General features: G+C 41.8%; 1 protein-coding gene and 1 non-coding gene across 4 annotated transcripts; one reads left to right on the top strand and one right to left on the bottom strand.

Annotated features, from left to right (window-relative positions):
- Positions 1-2,534: 2,534 nt before the first annotated feature.
- Positions 2,535-5,868, bottom strand: ZNF22-AS1. The gene is made up of 2 exons (XR_004177019.1): positions 5,371-5,868; positions 2,535-5,257 (listed from the first exon to the last, which is right to left on the bottom strand). It is a non-coding gene; the product is annotated as a ZNF22 antisense RNA 1 (transcript).
- On the top strand, positions 5,257-10,158 carry ZNF22 (zinc finger protein 22). 3 transcript variants are annotated; one of them, XM_003919336.5, is made up of 2 exons: positions 5,257-5,829; positions 8,143-10,158. In XM_003919336.5, the coding sequence occupies exon 2, from the start codon at positions 8,232-8,234 to the stop codon at positions 8,904-8,906; it is 675 nt and encodes a 224-aa protein (XP_003919385.2). In that variant the 5' UTR covers positions 5,257-5,829; positions 8,143-8,231; the 3' UTR covers positions 8,907-10,158. The 3 variants fall into 3 exon arrangements, with proteins under 3 accessions (XP_003919385.2, XP_009198083.2, XP_009198084.2); XM_009199819.3 differs by having other exon boundaries at positions 5,769-5,881; XM_009199820.3 differs by lacking the exon at positions 5,257-5,829 and adding an exon at positions 6,039-6,136.
- The last annotated feature ends 7,104 nt before the right edge of the window (positions 10,159-17,262 follow it).

Genomic DNA, 17,262 nt, shown 5'->3' on the forward strand with positions numbered 1-17,262 from the left:
GGACAGCTCCTGTCCCATTGTTCAGCTGTAACTGAGTGACTGCCTTGTGCCAGGCCTGTGCTCAGCCCTGGAAGCACAAAGATGGAGCCAGTCTGTCCTGTGTCTAGGGGTCTCCTCATCAGGAGAAGGCGGCCAGACACTGGGAGGGTCAGGAGATAGCTGAGCAGTGAGCCAGCAAAGCTTCTGAGAGTGAGGTGAGGCCGAGGCAGAGTTGGCTAAGAAGTGCATGTGGTGTCACAGGTCAAGATGCACCTGCCAGCCAGGAGCAGGCCAGGTCCTGGCACACAGGAAGCCAGTGGAGCAGGAGACCCTCTCTAAGCACCAGCCTGTTTGGTTGGTTGGTTTGCTTTTGCAAGTTATTACAATATTACTTAAGACCTTTTTGGATAAGTGTCACTTTTAAGGTAGGTGTTATCAATCTACTTTCTGAACATTACGGGTCAGAAAAATCACTAGCAAGTGGCTCAGAAAAAGGGAAAAGGTACACTTCTGCAATCAGCTGAGGAGTTCACACCTTTTTTTTTTTTTAATCAACATGATATTTGCTGTTCAGAGGCAATCTGAAAAGCTGCAAATTCAGCTCACCTCAACCCCATAATTTCAAAGGTTAGAGGCTGGTCTCTGTGGTTTCCTACGGGTTCCTGTGGGGAGCTCCCGCTTTCTTTCTCCATAGGGCTTAGGGTATTTCTCATATGCCCTGTTGGCGACCTAGTGTCTCAGGTAATAAACATATTCGAAGATAAAGCAAAGATCCCTATGGGAGAGTGTTGTCTCCTAAAATAGGACTGTCTTGCCAGCACAGGCCTCAAGAACCAGAGAGAATAATAAACAGCACAGGATGAAATCAGCATGATTGCAAAAGGACTGGACTCAGGAAAAACAAGTTTGTTTGCCCAGAACAAATTACCAGAAAGGATCAAAAACATCTTGTTTTTCCTCGGTGATAACCACATGCTACCTGCTTGGAATGTTTACCAGAAAATGGAATAAGACCTTCCCACTGGCAAAATAGAGCCAGGGTTCACCCAGGATACATCTGGCCCCTTAGTCCCATGGAAACAAGGCCCAAAGCATATCCAGTCTGACCAGACGATTTGTGGAGGAACCAGCAGTGCAAAATGTGTCCCTGGTGTGTAGGACGCAGGTGCCTTGCAGCTGCAGAGGGGCAGCAGGATATCCTTGCCAGGTGCAGTGGTGGGCAGCAGCCCCCTGCCCTCAGTTCCTCAGTGGTGATCAGACAGGAAGCTTGGTCGATCAGAGCCAAGCAACTGAGTATAAAAACAGCCAGATGCATGGGCTATATTTAGGCCCTGAGAGCTGCAATTGTTTGGGGTCAGGCTAGCTGCTCACATGCCCTGCCCGAGACTCATGTTGTGCAGGGTGGGGCCCTGTGCCCTCCTGGTCAACTTTTAACAGAGATGTTTTCTCAGACCTAGGAATGGGAATTCCCAGGATTTTCTTTCCCAGAGAGTCCAAAGGAAACAGAAAGCCAAGTCTCAGGCTTGGTGGAAAGAACCATTGTTCAGGATCCCTGGGCTGAGAGTTCTTGGTGGGAGACGGACCACTCTAATTACTGCACATGAGCCACACCTATAACTGCCTTTCTGGCACTTGAACTGGGGATCCATGTTGCCAAACACAGACCCAAGGCAGCAGTGGTCCCGGCCGAGACAGCGTGTGTGTGTGTGTGTGTGTGTGTGTGTGTGTGTAAGCCAGTGGGGTGCAGGGGACAAAGACACAGGAAAATGAAACTGTCTTGCCAGGACTTTGCTCACCCCAGAAGACTCTTCTTCCTAGAATGAACCCTTCAAATACCACTGGGCTCAGGGGCACACTGGCCCCTGCTGGGTAGTTTCCCAGAGATGCCCCGGCCACTAAGGGATCTGGCCTCTCTTGGGCCAGAATCCCAGAAATATGTGCAGAACGATTCCCAGACTGTGTCCACCCCCTGGCTCCCACGCCCTTGTTCCCTTTCTCCCTTGTGTTTTGTAAATATCATGTGTGACCATTTTCAATAATTTGCATAAAAATTGCCTAGAATTCCATTTGGGAGATACACTGTTATAGAAAGGTTAATAGGCTCTGGAGCCAGACTTTCTGATTTCAAAGTCTGTCTTTGCCACTTATAAATGTGCATGACCTTGGGCGAGTTTCTTGCCTCAATTTTCTCATCTGTGAAATGGGGATTCTGTGTGGAAGAAAACAAACTCAAAGTGCTTTCTACTATTCTTTCACTCAGCAGCAATAATCACAAAAGACTTCTGTGATCAAATGGGGCGAGGGGTTCTCCCCACACACCAACCAAATAATAATTTCTGCAGAGACACCAGCTGGGTGTCCTCTAATTCAGTTTTGACACTATCTACTTGAAGATAGCATCACTTCTCATAGGTTGAGGGCTCAGTCCCATAAGGTGATCTCCACCCGTCCCATTAGTTACAAGCCCTGGCCTCTGGAACTTGTGAACTACCCACTTTAAGTTCGGATTCCTATGACCCCCTCCTTGGGTTAATTTGCAAGAGTGTTCACAGAACTCAGCGAAACACATTTCCTGGTTTATTACAAATGATATTCCAAAGGATACAGAAAAAGAAATGCATAGAGTGAGGTATGAAGAAAAGGGTGCAGAGCTTCCATGCCCCTTCCCCTTTGCACCCCCCAACCCCAGGTGTCACCCTCCAGTAACATCCATGTGTTCAAGTATCCAGAAGCTCTCTGAACCCAGTCCTTTTGGGGCTTTTATGGAGACTTCGTAACATAGGCATGATTGATTAATTCATCAGCCATTGGCAATCCACTTCACCTTCAGTTGCCCTTCTCCCCAGATGTTGATAGGGTGGAGCTGAAATTGCCATCCTTTTATTCCTGCCGTGGTCTTTGCAGTGACCAGCCCCATCCTGAAGCTACCCAGGGGCTGCCAGGCATCAGTCAACTCATTAGCATATAAAACGACATCACTTTGGAGATTCTAAGAATTTTAGAAGTTGTATGTCAGGAAATGGGTAGAAGACCAACTATTTATTTCACAATATCACAGGATAATAACAATTCCTATCTCTTAAGGTTGGTGGAGGTACATTAGTCAACTTTAATGCAATAACAACACCAAGAATCTCAGTGTTACAAGAGCATTTGTTTCTCTAACGTTATGTGGGACTGTTGTAGCTACGTGTGAGCTTCTGTGGCTCTGCTCCATGTGTCTTATCATCCTGGGTCCTAGACTAAAGGGACAGCCCCTACTTGGCACATGCTATTCTCAAGGCAGAGGGAAAGAGCAGAGTCCTGGCAGAAACACAATGACTCGAAGCTTCTTCTGGGATGTGGTGTACCCCTTGCATCCAGTCACATGCAGTCGGCCAATTGAAATCAGTGGTCAAGTCAACATCAGTGGGATGGGCATGTGGTTCACAAGGAGGCACCGGAGTCACACCACAAAGTGCAGGGACCAAAACCAGAGAAGGTGGAGCAAACTCTCAGGAACAATCATGCCTCAGGAATCTCACGTGAGATCCTCAAATGCTGCAAACAGTGTGCGGCACACAATAAGCACTCAGTAAGTGTTAACTATTATTATATTAATAGCTAAGCTGAAGGCATAAAACCCTACCTGCTTTCTCTCCTTGTCTTTTTCCCATTCTCCTTTACCCTCCTCTCCCTCATATCTTTCTCCGGCTCTCCCTCCTCTCCATCCTTACTGCCTAGGACTCTGTCCACACTTAGAGACACACACCCCTTTATTTCCTGACTTTTATTTCTCTCTTTTTAAAAAATCCATCCTTGTTTACCCGATGCTTTAGTCGACATACCTCTGGGCCTTCTATGGCTGGCCCAGTTGTTTTCAGGTATAGGAAAAAGGGATAGTCCACCTTTATGTAGACAAGAAAAGAGTTAGTTTTAATTAGTAACTACCTTACTAACAAAATGGTTTTTTAAAATTATCTTTTTATTTTAGTGTACATAGAGCAGACACTCCCAACAGGTCACGTTTGCTCCTGACACTTTTCCTAAACCATTTCTACATATCTGGCCATTGCTCTTTACCCCCAAACTCTCCAACCACCAGCATCAACCAACTTATAATAATTTAATAATAAAAGTAACAGCAATGACTGTCATTTCTTCTGTGTTATACATTGTGCTAAGTGCCTTACATTATCTCATTTAATCACTGCAATAGTCCAGATACTCTCTAGATTGTGAGTGGAGCTTCTTTGTCCAGACCTCATTCAGCTTTGTGCTTTGCCATAAGCAGAGACAGCTCCCTACAGAGCAGAAAGCCTCAGCTTAAGAGAATGAACCTGTGACTTAGTTTAGCCTCCACCAACAACCCACTGTATTACTTCAGGCAGGTCAGCCTCTCTTGCCTCAGTTTACTGATTTGCAAGACAGATATGATCATCTGTGCTTCATGATACTATGGTGAAGATGAATAACCAGAAGACAAGATGTAAAAGCACTTTGTAAACAATAAGGCATCTTATAAATTCATTCATTCAACAAATATTTACTGAGCGCCTGTTCCCTGCTGAGCACTGTTATTAGCACTGCAGACACAATAAAGAACTAAAGAGACAGATCATGACAGGCATCGTGTGCCACTGCAAGGCCCCTGACTTTGCTGTAATAAGTTGGGAAGTCTTTGAAGGTTTTGAACAAATGAATGACACGATCTGACTTAGGTTTAAGAGGATTACTCTGGGGCTGTGAATAGACTGTAGGGCAACCAGTCAGGAAGCCAGTATAATAATCCAGAAGGTGGATGAAGGTGGCTTGGTGGTTATAGCAGTGGAAGTGTTGAAAGTGGCTCGATAATGAATATATTTTAAAGATGAAGCCAACAGAATTTGCCGATAAATCACAGGTGAGTTTTGGATGAAAAAAAGAAGCGACAACAATGACATCAAGGTTTTTGGCCTGAGCAACTGGAAAGATGATGGGATCTTCAACCATCCCTGGGAAGAAGACTGTTGCAAGAACAGGTTAGGTAGATATCAGGAATTCATTTTGGGGTATGTTAAGTTTGGGATGTCCATTACACATGCAAACGCAGTGCTCTTGAGTAATCATTTCGATATACAAGTCTAAAGTTCAATAACATTCACGTCCCACGGTCAGACTGGAGTTACCAATGCGGGAGTCTTCAGTATGCAGCAATAGCATTGGAAGCCAAGAGGTGGAGGAGTTCCCCACGGAGTGGGGGAACTCGGAGGTCAGCTGGTCAGATGACTGAGCACGGCCAGGATGGCTGAGGAGGAGCCTGGAAGGAAGAAGAACCAAGAGAGATCATTACTAATGAGCAACAAAAGGGGTGTGTTGAAATCAGACTTTGGAACCATAAAGAACCACTCCAATTCTGGGTCGTCCGCTTACACACGGTGAACGGAGCAAATTTCTTCTCTGAGCCTTGGTTCCTTTCCTGTAAATGGAGTATAACCGCTCCCATCTTACAGGTGCTTTTCGGTGATAATTAAATAAGGTGACTTCGTGAAAAGTACCAGGCTCTCAAAAAGCTCGGTATTTGTAGAAAGTATGCAGTTTCTAGGTTGGAGAAGCCGGAGTTTGTTTTCAAAAGCCTCGACCACACACAAGGGCGGTTACAGCTCTTGAGGTCCTAGGGGGTCACAGGACGCCTTCCGAGTCGGGGCAGGGGGAGGGGAAAACAAAACCACAAGAAAAAACGAACAACGCTTTCGGGTAGGTCCGGGACCATAGAGGGTCGCTCCGCCTCATTCCTAGAGCGACCGCGGCGGCGCCAGAGCGCGGCGAGGCCCTCACTTCCGGCGGCGCGGGAGGCGCCCAGCGAGCCAGGGTGGCGGCTGATCCCGCGCGGTGAGTGGGCCTGTGGCGAGTGCGGCGCGTGGGGCCCGCGTCGGATACTCAGGTCCGCTCGAGAGCGCGCTGGCCGTAACGAGGGCGGCGCGGGCCGGGGCGATGGCGTGGCTGGCGTCTCCGGCCTCCGGGCTGTGCCTGGCCGCCGGGCGGGGGCGGGAGGGCCACGCGGGCTCAGGGTGGGGCCGCGGCCTGCGCGGCGGGCTGGCCGGGTCAATGAGGAGCGGCCGGCGGAGTGCTGGGGACGGTGGAGGCTTGGAGTGAGGGCCCCGGCGAGGCGCGGCCCGCAGCGGGTGGAACCGGTCGGGTGAGCAGCAGCCCCGGCCCCTTCCGTCGCTCGGAGCGTTCGAGGACTAGATAACGTGGAACAAATGCTTCGGCGGCACAAGGCTGCTCTGAGCGGTTTTCAGATTCAGACTCATTGCAACTTCTAACATCCTGATGGTGTTGCCACTTTATCATTACCCTCCCCATTTTACGAGGAAACTGAGGCACATTCCAGTTAGCTGGGTGTGCAGGAACAGCAGCTTCTGTCACTCAGGTTTAACTTGGTGCTTGCTCCTGCTGCGGAGCTGTGCAAAGCACGGGTCGCCGCGCTGGACTGAGCGATGGAAGATGTGGCTGCCACTAAGAATACAGGCTCTGGAGTCAAACTGCTAGGATCTGGGAACCCGGCCAGTGCCTTCTAGCATTGTGCCCTCGTTTCCTTAACTTCAAACGGAAATAACTGTATAAAGGTGCCGGGAGAATTAAAGAGCTAGTACAGAATCAAGTTACACAGTGTCTGGCACATACTACCTATTAGTATGATTGCCTCATCCGTAGGTGGATTTGACAGTCTGAGTTTCTGACTACATCTGACTTCCATTGTATTAAATGCATGTGCTTTTAAAAATATGTATAATGACCATTATAGTTATTAAAAAAAAAAAAAAACTCAACAACACCAACACCATGTACCAAACTAACACAGTGTCTCCTGTGTGGTAGATGTTCTGTAAATATTTGCTTAAGTTAAGGACTGAGTAGTGCTAACTGTAATCTTGTGTTATATGCAGCTTGCTCTTATGCTAACCATAATTACAGCTGATGTAATTATTAAATATCCAGATAAAGTCCTGGGCCTAAAGTCTCAATTATACAATAAGATGAAAGGAAAGCAAGAAAAATGATGTTTTTGTTTTCATTTATTTGCTTTATATGCTTGTATGCAAAGAAACCCAGAGTAATTGTTTCTGTTTTAAATTCCACATTCTGACAAAAGATAATGAAAAATAGTTCCAATAATTGTATTGCTTTTGAAGTTCTAGATTTTCCCACATTGCCACCTATGTGGGGTTTGTAGGGATTTTTGTTGGTTTGTTTTGGCTGTTATTTTAAATAGCCACAAGTCAGCCTTATAAATAAATAAAATTCTTTCAGATTTTGAATTTTGCAGCATTTGGGTATTCTAAAAATTCCGTCCTACTTTTAACATGTAAATTCATTTTCTCCCCACTCTCCTTTTCTTGTGTCCTACCTACCATGCTTTTTTCTACTCAGTTTCATTCAACTATCTGGTAAAAGTTCTTTTGCAGTTTTCCTCTCTCCGAAAACAATACTTTTGTTTTGGGTTTTCAACAGATTGCTTTCTTGGATCATTAGGATCTATAAAAACCAATAATAAAGCGTGTCTTCATAGACTAAGCAAACCTACCACTCCCTATAGAGAAGTTTCAGTTTTCAAAGCACTTTATGCTACAGAATCAGAGCTAAGCTGTCATCTAGAGCTATGGAAATCGAATGCTAAATACAGATAACTAGGAATATGTCATAAAGTAGTATAATGTGTCATTTCTTATTCATTTGGGTACTTTAGGCAGTTACTAGTGAGTAGAAGTTTAACACGGAACTAAATATTAAAACATAGTGATATTCTATTACACAAATTTTGATTGTCTTTTGGAGTCATTCCATTCCCATTAAGATTTACCGTATCTCCACTTTTTAGTCCTTCAAAATTATGTACTCATTTGGTAATGCCTAGAAAATTTATATTTCACCTCATCACTTTGTTTTTATCCTGTCCCAATAGAAACTCCAGTGCTAAACTCAGTCAAAATTTGGTGATATTTGTTAAGGTTAAACTCTGGAATTGTTAGAATTACTTTGCAAGTATTTCCCCCCATATTATCTTTGTTTGCATTTATACTTTTTAAATTTAAACATGAATGCAATTTTGGTGGTTTGAAGAGATATTAAAATTGAATAATTAACAGATACCTATATTTTTTTTCTGATCATCTATACTTTTTTTTTTCCTTCTACACACAGAAAATTCTGAGCTGTGCACCGCTAGGAAATGAAACAGTAGTTCAGAAGAAGCCTGTAAACTCTCTTACAAATACATTTGGTTATTCACCATGAGGTTAGCAAAGCCTAAAGCGGGTATTTCTCGGAGCTCAAGCCAAGGAAAGGCCTATGAGAACAAGCGCAAAACAGGCCGGCCGCGGCAGAAGTGGGGCATGACTATTCGATTTGACTCAAGCTTGAGTAGACTCAGAAGAAGCTTGGATGACAAACCCTATAAATGTACTGAATGTGAAAAGAGTTTCAGTCAGAGTTCAACTCTTTTTCAACACCAGAAGATCCATACTGGAAAGAAATCCCATAAATGTGCTGATTGTGGGAAAAGTTTCTTTCAGAGTTCTAATCTCATTCAGCATCGACGGATCCATACTGGGGAAAAGCCCTATAAATGTGATGAGTGTGGAGAAAGCTTTAAACAGAGCTCAAATCTCATTCAGCACCAGAGAATTCATACTGGAGAAAAACCCTATCAGTGTGATGAGTGTGGCCGGTGTTTCAGCCAGAGCTCCCACCTTATTCAACATCAGAGAACCCACACCGGGGAGAAACCCTACCAGTGCAGTGAATGTGGCAAATGTTTCAGTCAGAGCTCTCATCTGAGGCAGCACATGAAGGTGCATAAAGAAGAGAAGCCTCGTAAAACCCGGGGCAAAAATATCAGGGTGAAGACTCACTTACCCTCTTGGAAAGCTGGTACAGGAAGGAAGTCTGTGGCTGGTCTCCGTTAAGTGTAGGGCTTTTTGACAGCTTTTTGAGCCCCCTTGAGAAAAAATAAAAAGTAAAAAATGAATCTTTTTTAGAAATAGAGATGCTTTATAGTAGATCACTTAAATACTGGATCTTTTGCTAGTGTGAAAACATTGGGAATTTAATGACATTGAGCTGAAAGAAATTACATGAGTCCAGCTACCCTCATTTCTTTTTTATGTGACATGGAGCACAAAGAACTGAAAATACGTTTTGAGGGAGCATGACATTGTTGACCTAATTTGAAATTACTTCCGTTTTCAAACACCATCATGATTTGCAGATACATTTTGAGAAAAACCATCATGTTTTGAGGATACATTTGTGAAAGTGCAGGCATGCCAATGATTACTCAGTTTTAGGACTGTGGAAGAAAAAATTAAAAGGGAGAAGAAATTAATTCCACTACTTTTGAAGTTCTGCAACAGACGAGATTTTGTTTATAAAGTTTTGTAGTATATTAACCATTGGTTTATGACTAGATTCAACATATTAAAATGTATTCAAGCTCACAGATTTTTAATCAGTAAGGCCCATCTATATTAGTTCTTTTATTTCTTCTCCTTGTTGACAGCTGTTAATTAAAGGAGTAAGGATTTCCCTGTTTGTTTGTGTTTTAACCAAATTCTTAGAGATGCTATAGAATCTAAATGAGAACTGAATTGAACCTTAAGTCTCCTATTCCTACTAATAGAGTTCTTTGTGATGGTAACTGCTGTGTCATTTGTTTTCCACAAGTTGGGATGGATTCATGTCGATCCATTCCCATGTCCTTGACCTCTTCTGGCATTCTTTTGTGCTCTGACAAACTGAGCCAGCCTTTTAGATCTACATGAATAAACGAACTATTTTACCAAGAAAAATCTCAGCTTGCTTTCTGCTAATTAAAAACCTACAATTTACACACCTCCCTGCCTTCAAGACTGTGAGCTTTAGATAGCCCTGCTTAAATGTTTGTCAACAACAAGAGTCATGTAATGTGTCAGTGCATTGTAGCTCCTTTGAAATTTAACTTTCTGTGTTACATGAATTGTTTTAAGGAGTCCGGCAAACATGTTTATTCAATTCCATGAGAATGGTGCCAAGTGTCAGACTCTGATGAGCCCTCAGCTCAGGTTTTAATTTCTATTGAATGCTAACATTCTTCTGATTTTTTGGTATCTTTTATATCGGTTTCTGCTGTATTAATGACAATTATTCATGAAAATAAAAAATGAAATATTTTGTATACTACTACCTTCTGTTTATTTTTCTCCTGGGGAATTGCTTTAATTATTTAGACACTAGATCTAAAATCACAGCTTTTGGATGGATCACTTGCTTTGCCTGTTTTTGATTTCCTCACACTTGAACTTTGCCTTCCTCCTGGCCTTGCATTTGAGCATAGGGCCATAGAAGTTGGCCTTGTTATGGCCTTGTTGACAAGTGTCATTCTGCAGAATATTCACAAGGTGTTCTGTAAGCATGAGATGATCACAGTTTTTTACGAAAGAAGTGATCTTTGGCCGCCCTGTTATATCCAAGTCACTCCTTGGCAGGACTGTGGCTATGGGGCCTTTTTGAGGATTTATCAATGCTCTTCACATTAGTGTTGTGTCTGGAATAGCTTCAGGCCAGGGCCAACACTTCTTTCCTAAATTTCAGGAATTTGCCCATTCTGACAGCAAACAGGGCTGTGCACAGTAGTGATATTAAAAATAATTTAACAAGCAGTATGCCCTTCAGGACAGCAGGAGAATTGTCACAGACAAGGTCCCTTGTGTGCTTTGAGCATGGGGATGCATTACTCTGTTCCTCCACTGCGTTGGGGAACATGTGGAGAGGAGCACAGATAAGGGGTATTTTTGGTTAATAGAGCTCTGGACCAGTGGAAGATAGATGGAGCCAGTCTTGATCTAGAGATGTCCCAGGGTTTTCAGAGTGTAGTGACTATATGGGATTTGGGATTATCTTCCTTGGGTAGAAGGTATATTGTGTGTGGAAGGAGGAAAGAAGGATATTTGGTGAGATCCAAATGTTGGCCCCATGTTTCCTGGAACCCTTACAGTGCTGTGAGAAACAACACTAGGTCAGGCCATTTGAGTTAGTGATGTTTTTAAAAGCTGTTGTGTGATTCTCTGTGCTCATATTTCCCAGGCCAAAGTGGAGCTGACATTTAGGTAGTTCCTGAGCCTCTTGCCAACCTGCTTTGGGTATCACATGAGTGAGAAATAAACTGTTGAGATAGACCACAGATTTCAGTGTAGATTTGGTACCCGTCCTGATTGATGCCCCCATCCTGCTGTTTTTGTGCATCTCTGGACCCAATCATCCGTCTTAAAAGTTCTATCCTTTCAGTGGCCTGATGAGAAAAAACAGCTTTTTGAGGTTCATAGTTGAGAAACACTGCCTCGCCTCCCCTACATTCTCTTTCTGTTTCTAGCCTATACCCTGTAATACTTCCTTTTTTTTTTTTTTTTTTTTTTTTTTTTTTGCCTGGGGACCCTTCTCTTTGTTCCTTACTGAGACTTAAAGGCAGCATTAAAACTTGTTTGTGTGTTTTATTTGTATCCCATGACTGGCCTGGGGTGAAAGTCCCCACACATAGAGTTGCCGGAATGTCCTGTGATGTCAGCCCTGGAAGTTGAAAATTTGTCCTGAGACTAATATGCTGTCCTCAAACATGGGAGAAAGGGGTGACTGTCCCTCCACCATGCACAGTCTGAGTATGGCAGGACCCATGAGAGGATGCTGAGTGGGTGCCAGGAGGACTCACCTCCAAGAGCAAGAGCCTCCGGTCCCTGTTCCACATTGATTTCAAACACACCAACCAGCTTGGACAATTGAAATTCTTAATTGCAGTCATGATGAACTGAAGACCAGAGGACCTTCCTCCAATTTCCCGGTCCACATGAAGCGCTAGATTGTAACGTAACCCTAGATATGTTGAGGGAACTCCAAAATAGAATTTCTCACCACACTGGTAAAATAGGGGGACTATTTTAATCTCATTTAGCAATAAGTATGATGGCTGTTTCCTAAATTCAGAGTTCTGTAGTAAACTGATAACTAACAGATTCTTTTCTGTCATTTTTCAAATAAAGCATTGTGACATCTGGTAAAAGAATTACTTTTGTTTTTCTTGTTTTATTGTTCAGAAGAAGTGCAAAATAATCCAGACCAGTTTAAAATTGATAAATTTTACTGCTGAGTGATGGACAGAGACAAAAATGACAGAAACATTATTCATAGCTGCATTCCTTACAGTAAAGCCAAGCACAAATAGCTGTATTGCTTAGAATCATTGCATTTAAATATAGCAAGATCAAATCTTTCATAGTCTTTATGGATGATATTTTTTTCCTTTGATCCGCATGGTTGGTAATGTGTCAGAATAGATTCAGCAATTTTGTCCTACTAAGTAATGGCATTTTATAATTCTAGTGTTATAATATCTGACAGTATTTTACTTAGAACTTTTACATCAATATACATCAACTGACTTAGTTGCAAGTTTCTTTTTGTATGTTATCTTTGTCATAAATGTCAATTACATCGTAGAGCATTTCAGGAACTGTGTCGAGTTCATAATACCAGGTTACAAATGTGTTACACTATATCCCAATTTGTCAAGAGACCTCTCAGGCACAGATTTTTGAATTCAGGAATTCAGGATGGGTATGCCAATTTAAATGAAGCTTCTGAGATGAATAACCTTAAATCCCAGAGAGACCCTGGTTATATCTTTATGTTCAGGGCAATCTAAATGGGTCCCCTAGGATACAAGAAGCCTGTCTATTCAGTGGGATTAAAAGGCTAAATATCGGAATTTAGGCAGGTAAGTCAAAGAGGGGACACTATGATGATTCGGGGGCAAACAGTCATGAAGAGAAGCTCAGGTTCAGTGAGAAAACTGAAGCCATTCTGTGTATTCCACATAGTTTAATATAGCTAGTTAGACTTTCTGTTATGTCCATGTTTCTTCTTTGCCTGATAAGTTCACCAATTCGGTTTAACCCAGCACCTGCATTCCATTTTCTCTATTAGAGTAATTGGTCTGGTTTCTCTTTTTCTAGCTAGACTTTGGCTGAAAGGACAATAATAAGAGAAATAAAACTACAAGGAGCTACTATTTCTTATGTATCAGAATGACCAATAGTGTAAAACCTACTCCGTTGGTGAGGCTGTGGAGAGCTAGCCAAACTCAGACATTGATGGTGGGATACAAAATGTTACAACCCATACTGAGGAGGGATTTGGCAATATCTAGCAGAAGTATATATGCATTTACTCTCTGATCTAGAAATTATGTTTCCAGAGATTGTTTCCAAAGATACAGTACCAACAATATAAAACAATGTATACACTTGGCTGCACATTTTTATAGAAAAGACTCATTTCTCAGGCATCTGGCTCCAATGGAGTGTCATATATTTGTTCGATAATGGGCTTTTTATGATGTTCTCATGACCTTTGCTTGTGTTGTAGTTGTACCATACGTCATTTCCAGAGGTCAGCTTGCCTCGTTTTGTACAGGACCCAGAGTGTAGTTTAATAAGTGCTCTCGAGGAGATTAAGTGTCACTGCTGATGCAAACCAGCAAATTAAATTCCCAGGCTCAGCTGGAAATACTTCAGCCCAGTGAGGGCGCTGGGTAAGAGGAAATAGCCACATCAAGACTTCATTGTTAGAAAACAGACTTTTTCTATTTGACGTTACATAAAACTGTCACTAGATGGCAGCAAAGGAGAGATCATGGAAAACAGCCCGTCCTGTAGTTTCTCCACATTCAACTTGTACAGGTTGAGTGTCCCTTATCCGAAACGCTGGCGACCGGAAGTGTATCAGAATTCAGATTTTTTTTTTTTATCATTATTTGGGAATATTTGTATATACATGATGAGATATTTTGGGGATGGGACTCAAGTCTAAACACAAAGTTCATGTGTTTATTATACCCCTTGTATACATAGCCTGAAGGTAATATTTTTAATAATTCTGCACATGAAACAAAGTTTTCACTGTGACCTATCACATGAGGTCAGGTGAGGAATTTTCCACTTGTGGCGTCACATTGACATTCAAAAAGTTTCAAATACTAGATTTTCGTATTTAGGGATGCTCAATCTGTGTTTTCCTTTGAAAATACCATGCTCAAAATGTAGAGACTACTCTTTACAATCAACTAGGGTTCAGCTAAATGTCTGAAAATACAAGCATAATTTTAAAAGTTGAGCACATTTTAGTCAAATTACCTGAATGCCATTTCTATTTCCACTGTAACTTAGATGTTTAATAACTTACAAGACACAGGAGGATAGGCAAGTCCTTTTCTTATCCTGGTAGAAAAAGAAATTATCCAAAATGTTTGCTAAACAAATAATAGCTACTTTCTCAGTTTCTCTCTTTTGCTCTTTTCTACAGCCAGCTCCATGAAAGATTTGTCTACATTTATCTTCCCTGTTTCCTTACCTGGCAGTCTCCCCTTAGTCTATTTCCATCAAGCTTTCATCCATCACTCTGCTCAAAAGCACTCTCTCCAAGGAGTCTCCATGAAAATCTGTGTAGAACAGTGGCCCAGACTTTGACACGATGGCTAGAATGCAAAGCCAGACCCTTCGGGAATGAAATGCAGCTGTAGAGACTGATGCAGGAACTGCAGACTTGGGAGAACAGTTTACTTTTCATAGATAAGAAGCTGTTTGAACTTCTTATCATGTGCAGACATTCTATTTACAGTTGAAATGTAAATTAAAAGTGAATTACATTCCAGTAGCAAAACAGAGATTGGGAACAGCCTAGGGAAACAGGAAAGTGGGTCCCAGAACAACACTTAGGTCCTTTCTCGCCTTTGCCTGGTAGATGAGAAGTCACCACTGAGAAGCCAGTTGTGAGCACTGAATTCATAAAGTGACCATCTCATCTAGAACTTACTCTAATCCTTCTCCTGGTGCTTTTCTTCTCCCTTCTTCCAAAAGGCTGAGCTGTACCACAGAGCCTACACATGTGGACCTCTTGGTGGTTAGCAGTTGAGTGCATCTGGGGTGGGATGTAGAATCTGAAAGGCAGTGTGATGTAAGAGAAAAATCTCTGACCTGGAGTCATTAGTCCTGAGTTCTAGATCCAGTTCTGCTATGGAAAATCTATGTGCCTTTAGGCAAGTCATTTTTTTCTCTCTGGTCTTAAGACCAGATGAAGCCAAAGTTGGCAAGTAAACTTGTTTCAGTTATGATCCTATGGCTTCAAGGTGCTAAAACCAACAGTCATTAACCAAAGCAAAATAAAGAGAAGTAAAGAAAGATGACTGAAGAAAGAGTTGAACCAACGGGACTTAGGAAGGGTAGCTAGGGCAGCCTCAGGTATCTCGAGGTTATGAATGGGTCTTCAGGGGACTACAATTAGAGTTCTCAGCTCTAGCTACAACCTGCCCATAGCTGTAATGACAGGGCTCCTTTCTGTCTTTAATGTGTGTGTTTTGTAGGGGAGGAGTAATGTTGTTTCTAACGATAAGAAAGAAAGTAGAAAAGAAAGGAAAGAAAGGAAGGAGGAAGAAGAGAAAAGAGAAAACAGAAAAGGGATGGAACTTATATTCTTGAAACTTATTAGCTCTGGAGGCAATTTCTAAATTTACAAATTAGTATTCTAACAATATTTTGAGCAATCGCAGCATTGCAATGAACATATAACTTTCACATACAACTACTTTGAAAAAACAATAATTAGTCAAATATGTAAGTCTTGGTAGTATGTTTTGTTATGTAAGTCTTGGTAGTGTGTTTTATATCCATTCTTGCAAAAACTAATAACTTTTTATATTATTGAGTCAGGTCTTCTAAGGACCTCAGTAAGTGAATCCTATCTACTTAGAAACAATAAAACACAAATTTATAGGCATACCTCAGAGATAGTGCAAATTTGGTTCCGGACTACAGCAAAAAAGTGTATATCACAATAAAGTGAGTCAGACAAATTGTTTTATTTCCCAGTGCATATAAAAGTTACATTTACACTATACTGTAGTCAAGTGTGCAAGGGCAAGATGTCTAAAAAACAATGTGTGTACTTTAATTAAAAATACTTTATGGCTAAAAAAAATGCTGAAGATGATCTGAGCCTTCACAGACTCAATCTTTTTGCTAAAGGAGGGCTTTGCCTTGATGTTGATGGCTACTGACTGATCAGGATAGTGGTTGCTTAAGGTTGTGGTGGCCGTGGCAAATGCTTAGTGAAGTTTGCCACATGAATTGACTCTTTCATGAAAGATTTCTCTGTAGCATATGGTGCTGTTTGATAGCGTTTTACCCGCAGTATAACTGTTTTCAAAATTGGAGTCAGTCTTCTCAAACCTTGATGCTGCTTTACCAACTAAGTTTATGGCATATTCTAAATCCTTTGTGGTCATTTCCACAATGTTCACAGCATCTTCACTAGGAGTAGATTTCATCTCAAGAAACCACTTTCTTTGCTCATGTATAAAACACAACCCCTCACACATTCAAATCTTATCATGTGATTGTAGCAATTTAGTCACATATTCAGGCTCCACTTCTCATTCTAGTTCTCTCGCTATTTTTACCACATCTGCAGTGCCATCCCCCACTGAAATCTTGAACTTCTCAAAGTCACCCATGAGGGTAGGAATCAACTTCTTCCAAAGTCGATATTTTGATCTTCTCTCATGAATAATAAATGTTTTTAATGCCATCTAGAATGACAAATACTTTCTAGAAGGTTTTCAATTTATATTGCCCTGATCTGTCAGAGGAATCAATATGGAAGCTACAGACAAAATATATTTCTTACATAATAAGACTAGCAAATAAAAATTAGTCCTTGATCCATGAGCTACAGAGTGGATGTTGTGTTAACAGCTGTGAAAACAACATTAATCTCCTTGTACGTCTCCATTAGAGCTTTTGGGTGACCAGGTGCATTGCCAATGAATAGTAATATTTTAAAAGGAATCTTTTTCTGAGCATTAGGTTTCAACAGTTGGCTTAAAATATTGAGTGAACCATACTTTAAACAGATGAACTGTCATCCAGATTTTGTTCAGTTTACAGAACAGAGTCAGTAAGATTAGTATAATTCATAACTGCCTTGGAATTTTCAGAGTGGTAAATGGGCTCTGGCTTTAACTTCAAGTCACCAGCTACATTAGATCCTAATAAGAGTGTCAGCCTGTCCTTTGATGCTTTGAAGCCAGGCATTGACTTCTCCTCTCTAGGTATGAAAGTCCTAGCTAGATAGTGTGGCCACCTTCATGAGTGATCTTAGCTAGATCTTCTGGATAACTTGCTGCATCTTCTTCATCAGCACTTGCTGCTTCACCTTGCACTTTTATGTTATAGAGATGGC

This window comes from Papio anubis, chromosome 11 (assembly GCF_008728515.1).
Source record: "Papio anubis isolate 15944 chromosome 11, Panubis1.0, whole genome shotgun sequence".
NCBI classification, from domain to species: domain Eukaryota; kingdom Metazoa; phylum Chordata; class Mammalia; order Primates; family Cercopithecidae; genus Papio; species Papio anubis.